The 24,937-nt window shown below is 39.1% G+C and overlaps 1 protein-coding gene across 1 annotated transcript in view; it reads left to right on the top strand.

The window, feature by feature from the left end:
- LOC128865717 (uncharacterized) overlaps positions 1–24,937 on the top strand; it is a 109,239-nt gene that overhangs the window by 67,813 nt on the left and 16,489 nt on the right. The window contains exons 3-5 of the mRNA XM_054106000.1: positions 2,302–2,421; positions 4,675–4,771; positions 7,144–7,241. Of these exons, the coding sequence (XP_053961975.1) occupies positions 2,302–2,421; positions 4,675–4,771; positions 7,144–7,241 (315 nt within the window). The remainder of the gene's footprint in view (positions 1–2,301; positions 2,422–4,674; positions 4,772–7,143; positions 7,242–24,937) is intronic.

Below are 24,937 nucleotides of genomic sequence, written 5' to 3'. Positions count from 1 at the left end.
ATGGTCAAACTCTGAAAATGAGCCCGGCAAACATTGTTTTCGCATTTTCACGGATGGCTCCAGGACCGAGGATGGCTCCGGCTCTGGGGTCTACGTGGAATCCAGTGGTACGAAACTGCACTTTGCTCTAGGAATACATGCATCTGTTTTTCAACCGGAGGTGTATGCTGTTCAAGGAGCAATGAACTTTGTTGTGAAGAACAGATGGAGGGGCAGATCTGTATGTGGCCGCAGCGACAGCTCAGCTGCGCTCATGACCTTCTACTTCAGAAGTGGTTGAGCTCTGTAAATCCAGACTGAACTATGTCGATAGACATAATAGCCTGATGCTTACATGGATTCCCAGACACGTGGGTATCGCGGGTAACGAGATCTCTAACTCTTTAGCCAGAACGGGCTCTGACGCCCACTTCTTTGGCCCGGAGCCCGTTCTGCCACTCCCTTCGCAGCCATCAAAGAAACGGTTAGCAAACAGGTTGAAATTTGAAATTTGAAAAGGTCGAGCCACGGAGCACCAGGAGATTTGGTAGTTCCTAAAACACTCAGGCTAAAAATCCCATTGTATTTAAAGCTCTGGAAAGAGATAGTCAAGGAGGGAAGGAGAAAAGTATCAGAGAAAGAGATAGGAAAGAATAGAGACAGAGATAGAGATAGTTGATCCAGTGAGAATTTTCCAGATACTTTGGCATATCTGTAAATATTCTCCACTTTTGGAAAACGAATATTACTCATTCTCATGACATCGGAACCCAAAACTCGTAGCTGTGCTCTAGAAAAAGCCAGGACACTCAGAGAGAAAGTGATCAGTTCTATCCGTCTCCTCCAAGCGCAACAGGCACATTAGGTCCTCAATGATTCCAATGGTGGTCATACAGGGTTTGATTGAAAAGTAATGAGCCTTCCCGCGCGGAGCGTCTGCCAAGCGATCAACCGAATCGGCTGGTGGGGGAAAATGATTGTTGGACCTTCCCCTTCCACTAGAAACCAGTCCCAGTTCGCTGGCAACAGCGGTGCTGTTAACATCACTGCGCACGTGAAAGCTGTTTAAAAGTGTGTTAGGATTTTGCAGTGAAGCGAAAATGCAGCGATCGTTGGAGCAACGTTACTCGATCAAATCTTCCGTAAAGCTAAACAAAACGAGTACCGAAACCACTGGGCTACTCAAGGAGGCTTACGGGGACCAATCTCTGTCCAGTGCCCAGGTAAAACGGTGGCACAAGTCGTTCAAGGAAGGCCGGGGGGACGTCGAAGACGAACAGCGATCTGGCAGGCCTTCATCATGACAATGCGCCGGCGTATACCGCCTTCCTCTGCACCTCTGTATTGGCCAAGATGGGAGTTCCGGTGCTTCCCCACCCTCCCTACAGCCCAGACCTGTCCTCTCCGGACTTCTTTTTGTTCCCGCGCCTGAAAAGAAAGCTGAAGGGGAGGCGTTTCGGCCCCATCGAGGCGATCCAAAAAACTGTAACAGGCGAATTGAACGCGTTTCCGGCGAATGAGTTTAAAAAATGCTTCCTGCAGTGGAAGGACCGCTACCAACGGTGTATTGACGTTCAAGGGTCCTATTTTGAAGAATATTAATTGTATAAGCCAAAAGGTTTAATAAAACTGCTTAAAAAAGTAAGGCTCATTACTTTTCAATCAAATCCTGTATGCTGACCCCATGGGTTGTGTCCTGTATTGATACCGACCATTAGCAAACGAGTTACTCTAACCCACAAGTGAGCTTCACAGGCTGAGAGAGGCTGCAGATGGACAAAACTTAATGTTACCTGTCAAGTCCGACCGTCTGTCGCAGTTCCTCCTGTTACTAAGCAGAGGGGACTGTAGGCAGCTGGTTGGACTGTTGTCGAACCACTTTCTATGGGCAAAGTACATGGAAATGGTGGGCATCTTAGACAGTACACTCTGCCCAGCAGGAGGATGAGACGGCAAGGCACGAGAAAAAATAATAAAGAGAAAAATAAAAAAAGCATAAATCTACATACCAAATGAGCTCAGAAGAATTTAGGGCAGGCTTCGTATGGTTTTTTTTTTTTTTGGTTTTCCTTTTTATGCTGCGATTGCTTACAGAAACTTAACGACCACTTAGTAAATAAACTGACAAAGTTGTAACCGAATATTCTTTATTTTTTTTACTTACCCACATTTACAGCAGCAACTGTCAGTCAATCGAATTTATTTCACTTTGCGCACCCACATCATTTCATATCATCCACTTGCTTTAGAAATTATTAAGCGATGCGAATGAAATACTCACTGATAATTGTTACTGTTATTATGTTCTGTTATCTTCCGCAGAGCTTAAAGCGAACATTATCGGGCCCTCGGATTTGTATGTGAAAAGCGGCAGCGACATAAATCTGACGTGCCGCATTATGCAGGGGCCGCACGAGTTGGGCAACATATTTTGGTACAAAGGTGGGTATAAGTGAGCGTTTATATAATTTTATATTATATATAGACACATACACACATATATACATACATGCATGTAGTAGTAGAAATTAAAATATATGCAAGTACACATTTTGGCTGGTATTTAATTTTGTTTAAATAAAAATACGATGCGTTTTACTACGAGGGGTGCCTTTTATATCTCGGGATTTGGCAACCCTGGTGTTGCAATCTGGCAACTGACAGCTGTATCGCAAAGTTTGTCATTTTTTGGCTTTTACGTACTCAGAACGTTTTGAAATACCAGCGCTATTTGTGTTGTTTACAGTAACTTAAAAAATTCATCTCCGTCCAAAAATGGAATTAAATCGTGAACATTTTCGTGCGAATATTTTTTACAACTTTCGACATGGATTAACTCAGCAACATTGAATGGATGAACTTAATTCATTTTTTGGCGATGAAGCTCCACCAAGGACCAGTGTTTATCGATGGTATGGTGAATTCAATCGTGGTCGTAGTTCACTCCAAGACCAATTTCGTATAGGTCGTACAAAATCAGTTGTTGTTCCGAAAACCATTGATGCTGTGCGCGAACTGATATTGCAAGATCGTCATGTGACCTATCGTGAGATTGAGACAATTTTAGGCATTAGTGGGACCAGCATACATTCAATATTGCATAAACAATTGACTGTCAAAAAAATTTGTTCGCGTTGGATCCCACACAATTTGTCAATCGCTCAAAAAAAGGCTCGTGTCGATTGGTCGAAGTAAATGCTCAAAAAATACGATCGCGGGGCTTCGAAACACGTCTATGACATCGTGACAGGTGATGAATCATGGATTTATGCGTATGAGCCCGAAAGTAAACAGCAGTCGACTGTATGGGTGTTTCAAGATGAGCCAAATCCAACAAAAGTTGTTCGCGCACGAAGCACCTCCAAGCAAATGGTCGCCTGTTTTTTCGGAAAAACTGGACATGTCGCAACCGTACCACTAGAACAACGCAGAACAGTAAATTCTGAGTGGTACACAACCATTTGTTTGCCAGTTGTCTTCCAAGAAATTAGGAAAACCAATCGCCAAAGACGGATCACTCTTCACCAGGACAATGCGAGCTCTCACACATCGGCTCAAACAACTGCATTTTTGAGCACCCAAAACATCGAATTAATGAGTCATCCGCCGTATAGTCCTGACTTGGCACCGAATGTCTTCTTTTTATTCCCGTACGTAAAAAACAAACTGAGAGGTCAACGTTTTTCGACACCTGAAGAAGCGGTTGCGGCATTCAGAATGCATGTTTTGGAGGTACCTCATTCAGAGTGACAAAAGTGCTTCGACAATTGGTTCAAACGCATGCAAAAGTGTATAGATCTTCATGGAGAATATCTTGAAAAACAATAAAGTGATTTTCGATGATTAAAATTTGTTTTGTTCTCTAATCCCGACATATAAAAGGCACCCCTCGTACTGTTTTTGTTGCTTCGTTGCTTCATTGCCTCTGCCGCCGCGTGCTCTCAGCCGCAAATTAATAAAAAACTTGTTTCCGTTACTTTTCACTGCCGCTGCTGCTAAAGCTGTAATTGTTATGCCGCTTGCCACCAACTGACGCAGCTTCAACAATCGCTTTAATTGCGTTAAGCAGGCATAAGAATAATAAAAACACAAAAAAAAACCAAAAATGGAGAAAAAAACAGGCTCGGCAACAGCTCCAACATTGGCAAGGCATCACTTTTTCCGCCTTAACACTTCGCATTTCAATCGGAATCCGCCCACAACTATGACAGCAGAAGCACCACCAGAATCAACAGCATCGGCATCAGCAACAGTCTGTCAGTCTCGTCAACTGTTGAATAATTTAGCGATAGCAACGAAAACAACAGCTAAGGGATGCGAGTGGTGGCATTGCGAGCGTAAATTACTTTACTCAATTATGTTGCAAATGCGCCAACACGTAATTGATGTGACAATTAAAGGCGCATAATTGCGGCAATGCACACACACATGCGCATGCACCGATATACACACATACATGTATACATTCACTTTGGGATCTTTGTTCTCATATCCACTTGCTTTGCTTGAAAACATTGACCGCATTCGATTTCCCTTTCCCTCTTGATTTTCACTTGTTATTTACTATACTCAACTGTTATTGTACCTAGTAATTGTTTCTGTTTTTTTTTGTTTTTGTTTTTGTTTTTTTGCTTTTTCGTTTTGTGCATTGCTGTTTTATATTGGATTCGCTCAAACTTTTTAATTAAATTTCAGGCAATGAAATCATTGACATGTCAGCGAATCTAAATGAGATCGACAGCGGGACGCGAATTAGCGTCGACAGCGATTGGACAGATGGATTGACATCAAGGTGAGTCTAAGGCCTTTCCAATTTATACCATATGCGCATAGGCTGCATGTGCTGAGCGAAACTAAAAATGGTGCTGACTTTTTTCTATTTTCGTTAAATTTAGAGGTATTTTCCTCAGAAGACTGGCTAAGTTGAAATAGCAAATCTCACTGAGCCGTTTTTCGGATTTTTCGTACCATTGAACTCATGCCTTTTAGAGTCTCTTCATTTTTCACAATTTTGAGAATATCTGCATAGGAAAAATCTCCTGATTTCTTAACAATTATGGCGTCGGGCCGTGCAGGCTTGCTTTTTGCACGTTTCTGCTTCACGACTTTTGTCCATTCTCCTGCCTGATTGGTCGCAGGGCCTTTAACATATCGATGGTTTTCGAGAGAAGTGACATAATTCAAAAATAAAAATGCGACACCACTACTGAGTTGGGTCAGTTTTCTAGATAAGTGACGCGCCAATTCGATCACCTGACAAAACGACACTAACGCCATCTCTCAGAATTGCTTCAAGATTCGCTTATGACGCTTTTTCAGATAAAAATATATAAACTCTGTAGATGGTTTTTGCTTTTAACGGCAAAACTCCGAATTTTGAGTTGTGTCGCTTTTCTCGAAAACCATCGATATGCCGGCTCAGCATTGCTATTCTTCTCAAGGACAGAGTTTTTGTGCTTCTCTAGCCAATAGCAAGTTATCCTTCACAATTGATTTGGTGGGTGGGGAAAAAATTCATGAACGTTTTCCTATTGGCTCAGTGATCGTATTGGCAGCTCGATCGCTCTCAGTTAGCGACCTAGCTCTTTTCGCCTTATCATTCGCAACGGTCGGTGCCAAGGTGGATTTAATAAGGTGACAGCATTCACCCAGCTGAATTTTTCGCCGTAGGTATGGCTTACGTCAAAATGATATGCTTTGTTTGTATGTATTGGTATGTTTACATTCGTATGTTTATATTTGCTTGCTGATTTTGACATGATGCTTGCACCAAACGCAACAACAAATACATGTAGGGTTTTACTTATATGTGTTTGCTGTCACCTTGGTCGGTGCTGATGTTTGTGTAGCTTTGGTCACCGTTGTTTTGGTGCCGTTCGTTCTTGTATATTTGCTTTCAACTCTCTAGGAGAGTTTTCATATATCTGAGAGCATGCTCTTCATTTGCTGATTGATATGTCGTTTCCCGTCCATCATTTTTTTTAACTCTCCGAGTTTTCTACCCATGGTTATGAGTGCTTCATTGTAGCCGAGAGAATAGATTTCTGCCGATTGCTTAGTGTGAGTGGGTGTTGTGCTCAAAACTTCTCTACATGATGCCGGTGACTCCACCGCTTCCACTTCGCTATAGCACACGGCTTCATCATTGGTGTCGATCTCATTGACAGTAGCCGATTGACCGTTGCCAGGGTTTGATTGGCTGCGCACCGGGGATCGTGGGGTGAGTGCAATTTTTCCAAAAGGGCACGCGGTAGCCAATGGGGATGAGGACAATTAGCGTTGTTCCTGTGCGTTGTGAGTTGCAGACCGTAAGCCAATTATCTTACTGTTCATGGCGCGGATCTTACACAAATTCACCACATCGAGTGAGAGGTTCGTAATCTCACTAAATGTAAGAAACAAAGGAAGAAAACTGGCACTATTGTTGACCAGCTACGCTAGATTGTTGACTTTGTTGGAAATTGCTGCTACTCCACTTCTCTCTCACTTTTTACTCTCTGTGCTAAATTTTACAGTTTCTTTGAAATTATTGCTATTTTCAAGTAGCTCACTTGAGCGCGCTAAATAGCCCAAGAAAAAAGCAAGAAAGTTTAACACTCACGACTGCCGAATACGCAAGCGTTTAGCCTGTGATCGACAGATGGTACGTTTAGGGGTGTGATATCGCACTGTTTGTTGTTATTCACGGTGAAGATTTCGATTCTGGGTCAAGTAAAATCAGAGCGAAACTCCGTACGTCCTTTCGTTATCACTTCCACTGCTTATAGCCCTTTCATGAGTGCCAGTTCAGAAGTTATTTTTAACCAATTCGTCATCACCCATCTGTATCACAGAGCCAGATCAAAGCACGAATTGCTTATGTATCTTCTCATTTACTTTTAATTATTCCATCTTTCGCAGTGCCTGGAAAAATTTCTTGTAAAGCTTTAATATTTGCACAGCCTTCCGAGTAAGTGACAGACAACGTATTTGCGTAGTAAAAATTCCACATAAATGTAACCACCTGCAGATATAAAGGAAAATTCATACATATGAGCTCTGCACATGCCGTCCTATCAAACTGAAATACCTCAAAAATACCTCACTGAAATACCTCGCTGACATGCTGCTGCTTTTTCCACTTTGAACTTTTCCTTTTTAACATTTCACCTTTATCTTTCGTAGATTGAAAATACGTCGTGCCATGCCCAGTGATACTGGTAATTACACGTGTGTGCCAACGATAGCGAAGACATCCTCGGTTTATGTGCACGTCATAATAGGTGAGTAGCTGTATTGGTTTATCGTACTTTATTATAAGGCCATACATACAGCTGTGAGCATAATAATAGCAGCGTGTACTATTTTTATTTATTTATTAAAATACGGTTCATTCCCTTTTAAAATAAAATTTTGAACTTGGTACAAAATTAAAAAAAATTAAAAAAATGTTCATTGTATTTGCATAAAATTCAAACCGCTCTTTTTCGAAGCTGTAGAAATTTTCAAGTATTCAGTTTCATAGTCCATGAAATTTTGATATTGTAATTTTAGATATAGTAAATGGTGGCGACGGAGCATGGTTTTAAGTCCACTATCCGGGAACTATACAGGCTACAAAGAAGTGTATGTTTATGCATCACGGGTGCCATGAGTACAACCTCTGATGATGCCCTAAATGCTATGCTTGATTAGCTCCCCTTGGATCTTAAGATACAACAGGAAGCAATAAAAGCAATGTGTAGACTCCATAAATATGCGTTCTGGCACAAAGATGGAACTTCGGGACACAGAGAAACCTTTAAGATGCTATCTGAGCAGTATCCACTGTTTTTGGCACCTAAAGATGACCTGACACCCACAGTTTTATTTGGAAGGAAATTTGATGTCAGATTTTTCCTTTACCATTTTTCTTTACCATTGGGTCCAAGAATGAAATAGGGTCTGGAGCCGGATGGTACTTAAACGATAGTAATAGGTATCACTATGCTATGGAGGAAATGGCAACTGTTTTCCAAACAGAAGTTTTTGCCATTCTGAAAGTAGCCGAATGGATAATCGAAAGGAGATAGAGTGGGAAACAGATTGGAGATTTCAGTGACAGTCAGGCTGCCCCGAAGGCCCTGGTGAACGTGAAGCCAACCTCGAAGATTGTTCAAGAAACGTTCCCACGACAGTCGGTTCCACGTAACCGGAACGACCCGGATTTATATCCGGCCAACGACTGTCACTTCAGCAGCAGTATCCTCGTATATGCACGTGGAATGTTCATGCTTCAACAACAACAACAACATTCCTCAAGAATATAATAAGAAGCTTAATTCTGTCGCAAGACAGAACAGGCTTGTACTTATATGAGTTCCGGGACACTTCGGTGTTCAAGAAAACGAAATCGCCGACGAATTGGCCAACCGTGGATCAGCGGTGCGCCCACAGGGGCCAGAGCCAATAATCGGAATCATTTCCGCAGGAATCATGAATTGGATCAACGATTATGTTGGCGATCTACATAAAGAGCGCTGGTCCGGTCTAGAACGCTGCAAAACTGCAAAGTGTTTTGTGACAAGTCCGAACAGAAAACTGTTAAACTTTCTACTAAAACTTGGAAGGAAAGACGTTCGGTTGATGGTCGGTATCATTACAGGATTACAGGACACAACTCATGGGGTTCGCATATGACCACCATTGGAATCATTGTGGAGCCAATGTGCCTGTCATGCTTGGAGGAGGCGGATAGCACTGAATACTTTCTCTGTGAGTGTCCCGCCTTTGCTAGAGCACGGCTACGAGTTTTGGGTTCGGATGTCTTGAGAATGAGTAATATTCGTTATCTAAAACTGGAGGATATTTACAGATTTACGAAAGAAACTGGAAAATTCTCACAGGACTAACTATCTCTATCTCTGTCTCTATTCTTTCCTATCTCTTTCTCTGATACTTTTTTGGTTCCCTCCTTGACTAACTACCCTCTTTTCAGAGCTTTAAATACAATGGGCCTTTTAGCCTGAGTGTTTTCGGAGCCACCAAATGTCCTGGTGCCCCTTTGTTCGACCTTTTGAAATTTCAAATTTCAATTTCAAATTCCGAGCTTGAAACAGCTTAGAAGTGGCGTGGATTTTTAAAAATTTTTTTATATATTGTACAAAAAATCCCAGTATTCCTTATGTGGAAGAAAATGTATTACTTACATACTCATACGGTCTGATCAATGATCACAACCCCTTATCGGATTAAGGCCGACTGCAGGTGGGGGAGTCCCTGATCGCCTTGCACTCGGGAGTGACCAAGATGATTTTTCTGCATACGGCCCAAGCAGCTCACAACTTCCCAAGTAGTCCCTGGGTAGCTTCCAAGCATCAGTCTGGGAGCGAGCTAGTGTGAGCAGACGTAGCAACCCAGCATATCTGGTTGTGCGCAGGGTTTAGGACCCGTCACACAAAAATACCGATTTCAGTGACGAAGAATATACATAAAAAAAAAAAAAGTTATCAAAAATCAACGCACGTTTTGAGCCTTTTTAAACTGGCATAATATTATGCCAGAATTGAAGGGGTTGCAAAATTGCATGCCCAAAATTTTTCTGAAACAGACTCACTGATAATTTGGAAAGTTGATGAAAGTTTGTAAATACGTTTTAAATTATATGCAACTTTCAGAAATAATTTTGTTGTATTATGAACTGTATTTTAAGAAAAAAAAATTAAATTAAAAATAATTAAATAGTCAAAACTTTGCAATAAGTCGCGCTGCTATTATTGTCAACACAGGTGTAAGTTTTCTACCTCAACCTTAATTTGGTTGTCATTCTTTTTATGAATTTCCGCATCGATTTTTTTGCTGTTGTGAGTAAAAATATAAAAAATATACTTTGAACCATTCTTATTGCTTCATCACTAAACACTGTCGCACCACATAATCAAAAAACTCACTTCTGATATCCTGTCATTTAGTTCAGCTTCTTTAATAAAAATGTATGGCAGATGGATATTGCATGGACTGAGAAAAGCAACACTTGTTGAACGCTTTGAACGATAATCTACTTGAAGACTTGATTGCACTTCCATTGAAAATGCCGCCTAGCAAGTGGATAACCACACCAACAAAGCAACGAAAGAAAACCGTGTTTTCACAAAAAAGTTTATCAATGTACTCGGCAAGAGCTCGCAGTTCCCAAACCTCAAACCTCATACGACATTCAATAAGGCATTGATAACAAGGCAATTGGTAGCAAGCGAGACTATTTCTCGTACCCTCAAACCCCTAAATGAATACAACAAGTGCTATCAAATTACATACATCATTCAATCTCTTTTTGAAGCTTATGCAGTGCTATGTTCAGTTAAATTTGCTATGTTGTTTTATTAAATTTTTTGTTTTATTTTATTTTATTTTATTTTACTTTATTTTATTTTGTTTTGTTTTATTTTATTTTATTTTTTTTTTTTTTTATTTTTTTTTTTTTTTATTGCATCCCAAAAAATTAGTGTTTTACATTAATTGGCGGCAGCTTAGCTGCAAGCCAATAATTTATAACAGGTACAAAATATTACAATTAAATATATATATAAATATTGTACAAAATAGTTAACAAATTTACTAACAAGAAAAACGTTTACTGTAAAAAGTTTCGGACTATATGACAGGAATTGAGTAAAGCTGCTTTCTGCATGTCGAAAATTAAATATTCTGGGAGTTGAAGAGTTTTGACATTGTCTGCTAAGTTTTTATGCACTAATCCGTGGGCTTCCTTCCTTAGCTTCCACTGGCGTTTGACATCAATGCCTAAGTCAGAATATTTTGATATTTTTTCTGCATATGTTTTTTGCATGTTTCTGTTTAGAGGAACAGCAATATCAACTATAAAACCAGTCGCTTGAGATTTATTAATAAGGAAAATATCTGGCCTATTGTGGTCTCTTGTGGCATTTGCTAAATTGTTCGGTCGTAATATAGAAGGTAGTTGGAGTCTTCTTGAACAGGTTCTGGGGTGTATCTGAAGTACGGTATTTTGCTTGGATTGAAGTTGTACATCTGCGTCAGTTTTAGATGGATTATTTTTGCGATGTCATTATGTCGCTTCAGGTACATAGTGTTTGGCAGTGTGGTGCATCCCGCTAGCACGTGGTCTAATGTCTCACTTCGACTATTGCATCTTCGACATCTGTCTGCAGCGGCATTTGGATCTCGCATTACGTATTTAAGGGGTTAGGTGGGTTTCAAAAGCTCAAAATAGGTACATTTTTATGAATTTTTTTTTATTTAATCAACAGAATACTTCATTTCATCAATTTAACACATAAAAGATACATATTTTATAAGTAGTTTGTGAAATTTTCATTGAAAAATTTTGAAAATTAAGGCGTGGACACGTCGTCTCCTATGACCCCTCAAAAAAAAGTTCTCTCGGCGTAGTCAGGATAACTCATGACAGATTCATCTGAAATTCAAAAACAAAAAATTTTCTGTTAGTAGATGTTTCAAACTCGTGCTTGGACGAAGGAAAAAAAAAAAACAAAAATTACATTTTTGGCGGCGTTGAAAACAAAAAACCCTTATTTTGAGTAGAATTTGCACCCTTCATGCCCTTGAAAAATTACTTGGAATAAAAAAAAAAAAAATTCCTTCGTTCAAGCACGAGATAATGTTATTTTGAAGAAGTGTGCAAAATTTGAAAGAGATTGGTTGATAAGTTTTCGAGAAATCGTGACTACCGATTTCAAAAATGTAGTTTCAAGAAAAACGCGATTGAAGATTGCTAATAGCTAAGCAGCTGCCTCGATATACCTGCCCATCCAAAGGCTATATCTCTTAGAATATGACTCGGATCGTTTTAAAATTTTAAATGAATATTCTCAACATATTTAATTATGAGATAAGCAAAAAAAAAAAAATTCGATTTTTTGAAATTTTGAAACCCACCTAACCCCTTAATGTAATTTCTCGTTGGAATCACACCATCTTGTATGGCGAAAATGGTACCCTCCGTTTCGGCAAATATCGACCTGTTAGTAAGCCATAAGTGCGACAATTTTTGGTCGACATGTGGACTCAGCAAGTCTTTTCGATATACGCTCCATTTCTGTTATGTCGAGTCCGCTACTTTCCGCAGTTACATGTCGAGAAACCACTTTACCTTTTATTTTATTTTATTTTATTTTATTTTATTTTATTTTATTTTATTTTATTTTATTTTATTTTATTTTATTTTATTTTATTTTATTTTATTTTATTTTATTTTATTTTATTTTATTTTATTTTATTTTATTTTATTTTATTTTATTTTATTTTAATTTATTTTATTTTATTTTATTTTATTTGATTTTATTTGATTTTATTTTATTTTATTTAATTTTATTTTATTTCATTTTATTTTATTTGAGCTTAATCCATCTCGGCTATTGCCGGAGATTACACATCCCGGATAAAATTTTCAAGGGATTGTGCTCTGGTGGAGCGTAGTCCAAGTTCTACGCCCATGCGATTGCTATTGCTTAAATATTTAAAAATCTACGAACTATTGCACATGTGTCCAGTATGGTCGACTTCTGCATGTCTTCTAAGAGGTGTTGGCAGTCATACTTCTTCAAGTTTTTTATTAAATGCTTAGGCACTAATCCAGTGGAAGATATAATTATTGGTATTATATTCACTTCCCTCGCTTTGTACATCCGTTTAAGTTCTATGGCCAGAGCTGCATACTTCGATACTTTGGTGGAGTATGTGCTTTGGATGTTGCGATTAAGGGGCACCGCTATATCGATTACTTCGATCGTTTTATTTGTCTTGTCGAACAAGATAATGTCAGGTTTGTTGGCAGCTGCTGTTTGATCTGTGGATATAAATCTGTCCCAGTACAGTTTAAAATTTGCATTTTCGATTATTGCCTTTGGTTCATATTTAAAATACAAGACTTCTGCTTGTAAGAGACCGTGTTTGATCGCAAGTTGTTGGTGGAGGATCTTTGCTATATTGTTATGTCTCATGACATATTCACGGGGGGCAAGTACGCTACATCCAGCAATTATATGGTCGATTGTTTCACCGTAAATGCCGCACCTTCGGCATCTACCTTCTATTGCCTCGCCATGTATCGACCTTCGGAAATTCCTTGTTGGAATAACTCGGTCTTGGATAGCGATTGCGAAACCTTCTGTTTCAGAAAATAGTTTTCCTCTTTTCAACCATAAATTGGATGACTGTGCGTCTATCCATTCCATTTCGAGATCATGCGGATGGGCACCGTGTATTGTTTTTGCCTTCCATGCTGCGATCATTTCTGCTGGGGATTTAACCCCCTCAGGTACTGGGATATTCTGCTCCATCAGACTTAGCGGGGTAAAGCCATTATCTGCCATAGCGATAGCTTTAAATAGATGGGACTCGCTGCTTAGAAAATATGTACGTAACTTCAAAGTTTGCGACAAGTGTAGGCGCGCTATATTAATGATTCCTCTCCCACCAACGTTTCGAGGAAGCGATATTCTTTCCACAGCGCTTTGAGGGTAATGGCTTTGGAACTTTGTGAAAGTGGTGCGTATCAGCGTTTCAATCCGAAGGATATCTGTCTGAGACCATTTTATTACTCTGAACGAGTATGTCAGAAGGGGTATGGCCCAGGTATTGATTGCCTTGCATTTATTTCCACTGTTCAGACTAGTTTTTAATATAGCTTTCAGTCGTGCCTCAAATTTTTTAATGAGGTTTTGCTTTACTAGAGTGTGGTTGATTCCTTTAAGTTGCAGAAATCCTAAATATTTATAAGATTCGCTGCTATGCAAGTTGTCTATAATAATATTTTGGTCTACTGCGTAGTTTTCTTCGGATTCATCAAGCTGACCTCTAATCAAATGTATTATTTTGCACTTATCTGGTCCAAATTCCATTCCCACGTCATCGCTAAAAGCTTTAGTGGCATCTATCAGCTCATATAGCTTATGCTTTTTGTTTGCGTACAGTTTCAAGTCGTCAACAAACAGAAGATGGTTGAACGTGTGCTCTCTTACTTCAGTTTTGAGTATAAAGCCATTTTGTTTAAGTATGAGAAGCCTGCTAAGTGGATTGAGACCAATGCAGAACCATAACGGGCTTAAGGCATCCCCTTGGAATATACCACGTTTGATTGAAATCTGTTTCGAAACAGTTCCATTTAGAACCAGTTTTGTATTCCACTTGCTCATTAAGCGCCCCAAGAGGGCAACAGTGGCAGCATCGATTTTGTATATTCTTAATATCTCTAATAGGTAATCATGCGGCATTGAATCAAAAGCTTTTTTGTAGTCAATAAACGCGACGCTTAAATTCCGCCTTCTTCTCAGAGCTACTCCTGTGATAACAGTGTCTATAATAAGCTGATCTTTACAGCCCATTGTGCGCTTCCTGCAACCTTTCTGTTCTTCACATAAAATGCTGTTACTTTCACAGTGTTCATATATTCGGTTAGCGATAATTTTCGTCAAGAGTTTGTATGTCGTGCTCAAGCAAGTAATTGGGCGGTATTTTGCTGGATCAGCAGATGGTGCGTCCTTTGGAAGAAGATAAGTTACTCCGGCAGTGAGAAATTCTGGGATAGCAGCTATATTTTTCAGTAGCTCGTTGTAGCATCTTGCGAGTGCTTCGTGCATTACTGAGAGCTTTTTAAGCCATATGTTGTGCAGCTGGTCTAGGCCAGGGGATTTCCAGTTAGCTGAAGTACATATATTATTCTTTATTTCTTCTGCTGTTATGTCGTAGAAGTGCATTGGTGCAACGTTATCCGCTTTTTCTTTTTCTTTGGCTAACCAATTCGCATCAGCATTGAAGAGTTTTGCTTGTGCCCATATTTTCTCCCAAAACTGCTCTAACTCTTGTTGTTGTGGATATAATGTCTGAGATTCTGCATTGCTGTTTTGTTGCAGATTTCTATAAAAGCTTTTTTGATTTTTGTGGAAAAGCTGGTTTTCCTTCCGCCTCTGATTACTTTTGAGGTATCTTCTTAATCGCTTTGAGTAAGCGGCGAGTTGCTGTACTTTCCTATCAATTATCTCTTATAATTGGTCAAGACCCACAGTCTGAGGCTTAAGCGGCGCGATGATACTAGATACATGCCTTAACAACCTTTTAGATTTAGCCCCATTTTTAAATGAAGTAAGCCTCCCTATAGATTCTCTTAGACCGGCAATTCGTGTTTCGAGTCTCCTTTGCCACTTGGGGACTACTGGCGTTTTTTGCGTTGTTTTATTTTTAAATGTCTGTACCTTTGGGTGCTTCCCCAGTAATCGTACAGTAGTAAGAGCAGAAACATAAAAGAGAGTGTTAACATATTCCAAGTTGGTGCTATTGGCGACATATGCCGGCAGAATTTTCGAGTTAAGTGTTTTAACCACTTCGTTTAATTTTTCCGATTCGCCTAATCGGGGTATCCTTGGTCTTAGCAAAGGATCCATACCTTCATAATTCGCCAGATAATTAAGGAAAATATCTTTCACCTCCCGTTCTTCATTAGTTTCTGGACCATCGCTTTCAATACTTTCATAGATCAAGTTAAGTTCAGGTTGTACGTTGGTAAATTCCGCTAAATCTTCAGGCTGTGGGTTGCGTGCCTCGGTTATCTCTGGTGTTATTTCTTCTTCGCTTCCTTCCACTCCTCGTAGCTCGTTGCGTATTGCACTTTTAATTTCCTCTTGCTTTTCTTTTCTTACATATTCGTGTTGGAAGATTGCTTTTTTTCTTGTAGCAAGGCTATTTTCGGTTAGCTTCCCATTCAGATGTCTATATCTTCTTAGAAACAGGTCTAGCATTCTCTCACGATAGGTCGTCATGTGCTCCGGTTCTTCACAATTTGTGGAAATGTAGTAGCAGCGCAGGACATATTCATTCATTTCCGTTGTCCATTGAATACGCTGTCTAACACGGCCTGCTCTTGTGGTCCCAAGATTAACTTGAGAAACACTTGTCGCAGTGTTGGGGTTTTCGTGTTGTTGTTGTTGTACCACTGGCGACTCCGCTATCTGATGCCGATGAGCAGAGCCCTCGCCGGCAGCCGTGGCTTCTGCCGACACTTGAGCGAATATCCTCGCTCGGCTGCAATCATTAGATTCCTCTATAATGCGGCTCTCCGTTTTTCGAAACGGGTAATTGCATTTTAAACCTTCTGCCAGGTGGTTTACAGATTTCCTTCTGGGTTAACTGTGTCCTTCAGACATGCATTCACACAGCCGGCATGTTAGGCATTTTAGCGGTATGTTTTCTTCTTCGCTGAAACTTCGGAGCCGTGGAGTCGTTACTTCCAGCACCCCTCGGTGAGGGATGTCCGTGCGGGGTCGTGACTAGGGGCCGCGGGGTTGTCATGCCCGTCAACTCTCTAATGAGAGATGCCCTTGCGGCATTTTTATTTTATTTTATTTTATTTTATTTTATCTTATTTTATTTTATTTTATTTTATTTTATTTTATTTTATTTTATTTTATTTTATTTTATTTTATTTTATTTTATTTTATTTTATTTTATTTTATTTTATTTTATTTTATTTTATTTTATTTTATTTTATTTTATTTTATTTTATTTTATTTTATTTTATTTTATTTTATTTTATTTTATTTTATTTTATTTTATTTTATTTTATTTTATTTTATTTTGGAGAGCGAAGAGAGTGCAGCACTAAAAGTACCAGCAATGAAAAGACCAGGCAACCCTGGAAAGTCACCTAGTATCTCCATGACAAGCAGCAGAAATAGTTGATCATTTCGTTTGGCGAGCTGAAAAGAATTTTTAGATATTATAAGAAAGGCTGACAAGGTGTGGCAAATGAGAATAAAATTTACCTAAACAAAATTTGGTTATTATTGTTGAATAATATTTCAATAAATGTGTATGCGCACCACCAACCCATGATTTATGCTTTGAGCAACTGCAGGTCTTTTGCTTGTAGCGGTTTTGAGGAAATGTACGGCTGAATGCGCCTTCCCCGCTCATCTTATTTGACGTAGAAATAAGTACAGACATGTGTAAAGAAGTGAGGTACATCTGATATATCCGGATTGAGTATGGCAACAAGTGGTATTTACAACAACTCGAACAACAATAACAAAAGCAAACGGCTTATTAAAAGTACCCAACTACTGTCTTTTAGCCAATAAAGAGCGCATCCAGTTGATGAACAATTTTACGTTACCGTAACGCCATGAAAAGCTGAAATTTGCTGTTGCTATAGTTGTTGTTGTTGCTGTAGCTGCAGTTGCAGTTGTTGCCAGTCAGCCTTTGTGCCACTTGTATTACTATGCTGCCATTTGCCACACTCTACTACCACCACGCCACAGCTCGGTAATTAATGCACTACAGTGACGAAAGGGTAGCGTTGCGTTTGCCAGCGCTGATAACCGTAGTGTAATACGGCTGCCGGATGCTGCTTGTTAGCATACTAACAATACGTTCATTTGAATTTTCCACACAGTTGCAATGCACCACTCACTCAACGTGCGCGGACGGACAGACACAATGCCTCGCCTACATAGCAGCTTACAGCAGCAGCATTTTGCTCGCAGTCTCGTAGAGTCTTCCAAAGGTTACTCTATTCACTGCGGTGGTTAGACTGGGTGCTTCCTGTTCGCTTATCCGTCTTAGCACTCAACTATAATGAGTAGAATGGCCAAATTGCCCCGTTGAAGGCAGACGATTGAGGGGTCGACGCTAACATGCGTTCTTACACATACACATACACATACACAGATGCGTGCATATGCGCTTATATCTCTCGGCTGCCTTAACAAGCTCCACAGTATGTCAGCATTACGCCATCTTGCCGCCCGCCTCCTAAAGTGCTCGGTTTTTATGTTTCGCGCGCTAAGGTGAAAAGTAAGTTTTTGGGGCAACACATTACCATGTAATAAACAAGCAAAAGGCACAACATTCGCGGCTCGAGTGTTATGGCATGTACTTCATAAGTTTGTTTTGCAATTTTCCTAAAAAATGAAAACAAAAGAAATAAGCGGACTTTTACAGTGAATCAGGCGTTTTAGTAGTACTCGGCTAGTATTTGGTTTATGGCTCAAATGTGGCATGCCCCAAATTTTTGGCAATTCTGCGACCGCTACGTATTGAGTGGGAGAGGAAAAAAAGTAAATAAAAAAAGCAGACGCAAAGGCCTTAATGTGCCGGCATATATTCGTGCTTAAATAGATACAGTACTGTGCGGAATCTAAGCAGCTCTTTTGCTAAATCGAATCTAGCGATTTTTTCTAAAATCAGTAAGAAAAGATGGGCCATCGCAGAGTGCGGTGCTAAAGTTTTGAATTTATTTGACGAATGGCTAAGAAAATAGTTCGAAAGAAGGAAGACGACTCACTCAAAGGCTCTGATAACTTTTATTCAGAGACTCTGAAAATCTTTCTGAAAGTAATTGTTTTTTAATGATTTTTATGACCATCCTTTTATCATTTATGACTTTTTATCTTTTATGATCAAATTGCACATCAATTTTTCTGTTCTCGAATTCTGACCACAAACTGCAGTCAAATGGATTCATATCTGGACTTCCACACGGCCAATCTTCTGCGGCTATGAACTCAGGAATATTGAACCCTTGGAACAACATTTTTTGCATCTCTTGAGGTTTAAGCCTAGATTTTTTCGCTTTGCGTATTAAAAACTTCTTGAACAGTGAAAATTTTCTCACCTATGAAAATAATATTTTCATGGCCGTTGACCGCGTGTTCTACCGAAGAAGCTGCTTGCATCTGTCGAGTCTGATTTTCTTCAAGCGCGTTGTGAAGAGATGACCAGTTGAGGGACGAAAGACTTTTATGTGGAGATCATCTCTAATTAGCCTTGACATGGATCTGGTCGATGCATTCATTTCCCTCGACATGATTTTCTACTTTCTATGGGAATTTCTGCGAATTCTTTCTCGAACGGCTTTTACGGCTGCACTGGTTCGAACCACCCGAGGATAACCACTTCTTTTTCTATCTGTCACTTCAGACGTTTGAGAAAAACAATTGTTCGTACGGTAAAAAACATTCTCGAAATATTAAAATTTGAAAATGTTGGACCAAGGAGCACCAGGAGATTTGGTGGCTCCTAAAACAATCATACTAAAAAGCTCATTGTATTTGAAGCTCTGGAAAGAGGGTAGATAGTCAAGGGTCACTGGGTCCTCAATGATTCCAATGGTGGTCATATGCTGTCGACATGGGTTGTGTCCTGTAATGATACCGACCATCAACCGAACGTCTTTCCTTCCAAGTTTTAGTAGAAAGTTTGACAGTTTTCTGTTCGGACTTGTCACAAAACACTTTGCAGTTCTGCAGCGTTCTAGACCGGACCATCGCTCTTTTTTTAAATTGCCTACATGATCGCAGATCTAATTCATGATTCCTGCGGAAATGATTCCGATTATTGGCTATAGCCCCTATGGGCTGATCCACGGTTGGCCAATTCGTCGGCGATTTCGATTCCTTGAACACCGGAGTGTCCCGGATCCGATATAAGTACAACCCTGTTTTGTCTTGCAACAGAATTAAGCTTCTTCTTACATTCTTGAACAATCTTTGAGGTTTGCTTCGCTTTCTCCAGGGCCTTCAGTGCAACCTGACTGTCACTGAAAACACCAATCTGTCTTGAAATATTAAGTTTTTTCAGGAATTTCCACATAAATCTCACTTGAGCTTTTTCCCCACTTCTGTAATGCAGTCACTGCAATACGATTTTCCTTAGCTCCCCACTAACAAGCGAAATTTGCCATGAAACTGAAACAAAAATAGCCCAACTTTTTTCTCCGAATTCATTCTCGCTGTATGCACTGTAAAATTTGTCACAGAATTTATGGCAAGACGAAGTATTTCTCGTGCGGTTTTCGATCAAATCGGTTTTTTAATTAGTCGAAAAATTTGATTTAATTTAGTGAATTTTTTTCATACAAACTGTCAATACACAAGGCGGTGCCAAATTAATCACCTTATAGGAATATTTGTAGTTTTCGCAAATCACGTTGTATGTCAGTCATATTTGACGCCTGCGCACTAGGCGATTGGAGTGATTGGTGAAAATATAAATTGTCATTACACAAAATAATTTTTTTATTTACCATAGTAAAAAAGTTATTCCAAAAAAAAAGAACTAATTTTGCGCCACTTTTTATGTTAGTGAATTTCTTAAAATTAAAAAAAATTGGCTTTAATTATTAAATTTATAAGAATTATTAATCTAATTAATTTTTAAGTAATAGTAAATTGCTAAGCATGGCTAAATTTCCGGGAGCACGAAAATAATTCAAAAACCTGCACAGAAAATAGAATAAAAGCCGATATTTTCCCATAGGAACAAAGTTGCTTGTTTTAAGCGCAGTACTGTAAATTTAAAGGTATGTATGAATGTATGTATGTACTTACGTATGTATGTATGTGTGTGTGTATATATGTGTGTATGTATGTATGCATATGGACGCCTACCTGAGAGTATATTTGCTACCCTTTAGTCGTCGAGTGGATAAGTGCTGCTTGTGTGCTTTGCCACGCCGCTTATGCAAAGGATTTACTGCAGAGCCTTAACTCTTATGATTAAAGGGTGATGCAAATGCAAGTTTTTTCTTAGAAATAATATGAATTCAAGTATTTGCCATTATTTGAAAAGGAAGGCTTAAAATAATCTTTGTTTGCAAATAAGCAGCTGTTTCCCATTTTATTTGCAAAAGCTTTCTTCTGTTTCTTTCTGTTCAGTTTTTGGTTCTTTCTCACGAATTACACGATGCTATGCGATTGAAGAATCCGTAGCATTTCTGGAATGTGGAGAAAACTTCAATATTTAAGGGCGCTATATGAAAAGTAAAATTATTAAAAAAGTCAATTGTTTGATGGGGTTGATATATACAGTCTACAATGTTGAGAATCGTTATGCTACGTTGCAAGTACGAGGTTGGGCAAAATTAGTAATATTTAAATCAATTGTCAGTGAATGCTCTTGGCCCCTTGCAAATTGTTGTACAAGGTGGCGCAAAATTAATCATCCTATAGGAAGATTTATGCTTTTTGCAAATGATGTCGTACGTCAATAACATTGTATAACATTTCACAGTTGTGAATTAGACAGCTGCAGTGCAAAAACCAGGATTTCCATCAAACAAATTTTTTTTTATTTAGTAAAAAAATTATTCAAGAACAAACTTGTATGATTTATTTTGCATCTCCTTGTAGTGTTTGCTTAAGATTTCTTTGGACATAGTCAGAAATTTTCTGAAAACAGGTTTGGTTTAAATAATTTTATTATTTACTCAATGATATAAATTTTGGTACGGAGCTTTGCAAAGTCAAATACCCTCGATTCTTTTCACTATTTGAATTATTTGTTTCCATTGTCCACTCCTCACGGGAGCATAGGGCCACGACAAGACTGTTTCATCGTACACGATTCTGTGCTATTGATTTTGCACCGTCCCACGGGATGTCGCATCTGCTAGTTCGCGCTACATCGACCTTCTCCAAGTGTTTTTTACCGACCGCGACCTCTGCTCCCTTGCGGATTCCAGTCCAGTGCCATTCTCGTCTTGCTATCTGGAGGTTTCCTAAACGTGTGACCTAACCATCGCCACTTTCTTTGTTTGATTTGCGGTAGGCTGCATTCCTCTTTGTTGATCTCCACAGCGTGATGTTGCTGATGGTGTTTGGCCAGAATATTCTGCAGATGATGGGGAACTATTTTTTGATGAAGGCTTGTAGCCTCTGTGTGATGGTGTTAGAGACCAGCCATGTTTCGCTTCCGTACAACAATACGGACTTCGGACATAAGCCGAATATTCGTAGTTGAATGCGCCTGGAGATTTGCGAACTCCCCCATGCTGTATACATTCCCCCGAATGCCGCCCTTGCTTTGTTTAGTCTGCAGTTGACATCTTCATCTGCTCCACCATCTGCAGTGATGATGCAGCCGAGGTAGCAGAAGCTTTCCACGAATTCCACAGGGCATCCGTCAATCAATATCTGCCTTGCGTTATTGTGTTAAAATTTTAATATTTTTATTTATTTTTTTTAATTTATCTTAAGGGTGATCAATTTAGAGGTATCGGATTTTGAATTGAAATAAAACAAAGGAAATTCAAATTAATTGGATAATCTTCATTAATTTTGTGCAGAACCATTCATAACATTTATTTTTTAAAGATAATCCCTTTCAAATGTTGGCCACAACCGCACCTGAATTAAGCCACCCGTCACCACCAGCTTTGAATGTCTCAGGACTTGCTGGAGGACTTCGGTCGATATCTTGTGAAATCTTGTGAATAACTTTAGTAATGTTGGCTTCCTGTGCTTCAGTCGAAGCTGGTTAACCCACAAAGCATTCAGACTTTACATACCCCCAAAAATAAAAGTTCAAAGGTGGAATATCACACGATCGTGGCGGCAAATCTACTGGTCCATTGGTCCGAGCCGAGAGATAACTTGCGCACCAAAACAATGACGCAATAAATCCTGGTTTCACGAGTTGTATGGCAAGTAGCGTCATTCTCTTGGAACCAGATATTATGGAGATCTTCTTCTTCTTAATTGGCGCGATAACCTCTTACGCGATTTTGGCAGAGTTTAACAAAGCTAACCTGTGGAGATCACGGGCTTCAATTTTCGGCATAAAAAAGTCGTGTGTCTTGGCGCGATAGTGTCCGCCACTCACTGTAATATTGATGCCAGCTTCGTCTTTGAAGAAATGTGGGCCGCTGATTCCTCCAGCTCATAGGGCGCACCAAACGGTTATTTTCAATGGAAGTAATGACTGTTCTTGTATGGTTTCGGGTTACTCTTCAACCCAAATATAGAGATTTTGCTTATTGTTGTAGCCATTAAGTCGAAAATGAGGCACATAGCTAAACATCAAAAGTTGGCCTGAGGGCGCGATAAATACTTCTCACAGACCGTCGGTTTTCGTAATAAATTATTAAACGTTGTTGAGAAGTAAGTCTTTCCCTAATGAAATGTGAATGAATGCTGAAAAAAATTATGTATTTAGTTGACGGTATTCACGCGTGATCTGTCAAAGAAACTCTATTGGAAAAAGTACCTCGAATCTGCTCACCCTTTACATATACAACTTATTTTTGTTTTCTTTTATTTTGTAGAAAACTTTGCAGGTTATTCCTTTGAAGTTTTTATGCATACATTTTTTTGTTGTATATGCCTTTTTTGTCTTTTTCTTTGTTTTAAACACATTTGGTTTGCTTTGTGGAGCGAGCGCCTGTTTATTAGTTGCACAATGCGGTCGTCTGCTGGCGTAAGTCATAAACAGTTTTTACTATTCTGCTCCGTACATTTCTAAGTGAGTATTTGCGCATTTTCTTACAGATTTGCTTTTTATGTAAATAGTAAAAACTGCCGCACGGACTACTTTACAAAAGGTGTAGACAAGTTTGCAAAAATATCTGCTAAATTTATGTCGAACGATACAGAAAAAGTAATACTCGTATAACTGCAAAGTGCCAACAGATTTTATTGTACATAAGTTGATCGTAAAGCCGACAATGCAAATTATTCTCTGACAATAAAAACAGGCAATTTTCGACAACAATCGGGCAATGATGTGCTATTAGCTTGGATTGTAAAAATTATAGTTCTCAAAGCATTTAAATTACGATATCATAAACAAAGTGAATGCAAATATTTTGTAAAGAAATTCCTTTTACAAATACAGATTCGTACGAGATTTGTTAGAAAAAGAGCAAAGGATTTGTCCAGGAGTCCTCTCAGCTTTTCTGATATGTGCTTTTTGGTAAGACCTTGAGCTGCTGCGGCGAGTCGCTCCTTAACTCTTCAATTGTACCAATTTCTTGTGTTCTTGCTGGTTTTTTTCAGTTTTCAGACAGGATAAAGCTGCGTTATTATGTTATGCCACGTGTAGGAGCATTTTTGTTCAGTAGGATTTGGCAAGCCATCACGAATCGCTTAACGCCAGAACAACACTTCCAAATTGTGAAAAATCGCTTTGAACAAATAAATCTGTTTACGAAGTGCACCGTGCACTTGTGGAATCATCGGTTCTTATTTCCATCGAATTGAGGAAACAGCTTAGGGTGAATGACGAGCGCTATCGAGCCATGCTGCCGGAATTTTTGCTTCCAAAAATTAATCAGCTAAACATCGCTGACTTTTGGCTCCAACAAAATGGCACCACTTGCCGCACTGCACCAGAAACAGATGAGAGGTACGAGAGCTCATTATCCCGCGTGATAGCGAAACATAATAGCCAGCGAGATCGTGTGACTTACCTCAGCTCGAACGTTTTCTGTAAAGCTACATAAAATTTCCAGCAAAGCCACAGTTGGGCCGCTGGAAGTCAATAAACTGGCATTCGTCTTGAAAATCAGCCGCATTTATGATAAGTTGATATTTAAAAGTGGCGCACTTCGATGTTCCACCTACAGCCAAGTGGCAGCGGTCATTTGCCCGAAAATATACACCCATGATTTAAATAATTCGCGATGTTTTCACCAGTTTTGACTTATTCTTTCTAGTTTTTTAAGGGGTGGGGGTAGGGTTTAGCGCTAAAAAAAAAACACTTTCTTTTTGAATTTTTTACAGAAATATGGCTTAAGATACTTTAATAAAATCAGTTGCATGTTATTGTACATCTTTTCAATAAGTATTTAAAAAATATCAATAATAAAATATTGACAAATAAGCCCATGACAGAGTTTTTTTGGAGATATGTTTTTCGAGAGGTGCTCTGCGGTGCCAATCGGCATTCGTCGTAGAATCATCTGAAACTAAAAAAGTCGAATTTTTCAGTTAAAGTATGACGTAATGCTCCCCCCTACATTAATAAATTTTTTTTTTTTCATTTTTGTAATATAGTTTTGGTGGCAAAAAAACGTAAAACGAGCATTTTTGGCGAAAAATTTCGCCATATTTGTAAGTGAAAAACAACCTTAAAAAAAAAAAATAAAAAAAAACAGTGTAGGGGGGAGGTATTTTTGATTTAGAAAACGTGTGCCAAATTTGAAAAGAATCGGTTGAATAGTTTCGGA

The sequence above is a fragment of the Anastrepha ludens genome, chromosome 6, assembly GCF_028408465.1.
Source record: "Anastrepha ludens isolate Willacy chromosome 6, idAnaLude1.1, whole genome shotgun sequence".
Taxonomy (NCBI): domain Eukaryota; kingdom Metazoa; phylum Arthropoda; class Insecta; order Diptera; family Tephritidae; genus Anastrepha; species Anastrepha ludens.
Note: the sequence above shows the minus strand (reverse complement) of the source record. Positions and strands in the feature narration are given on the sequence as shown.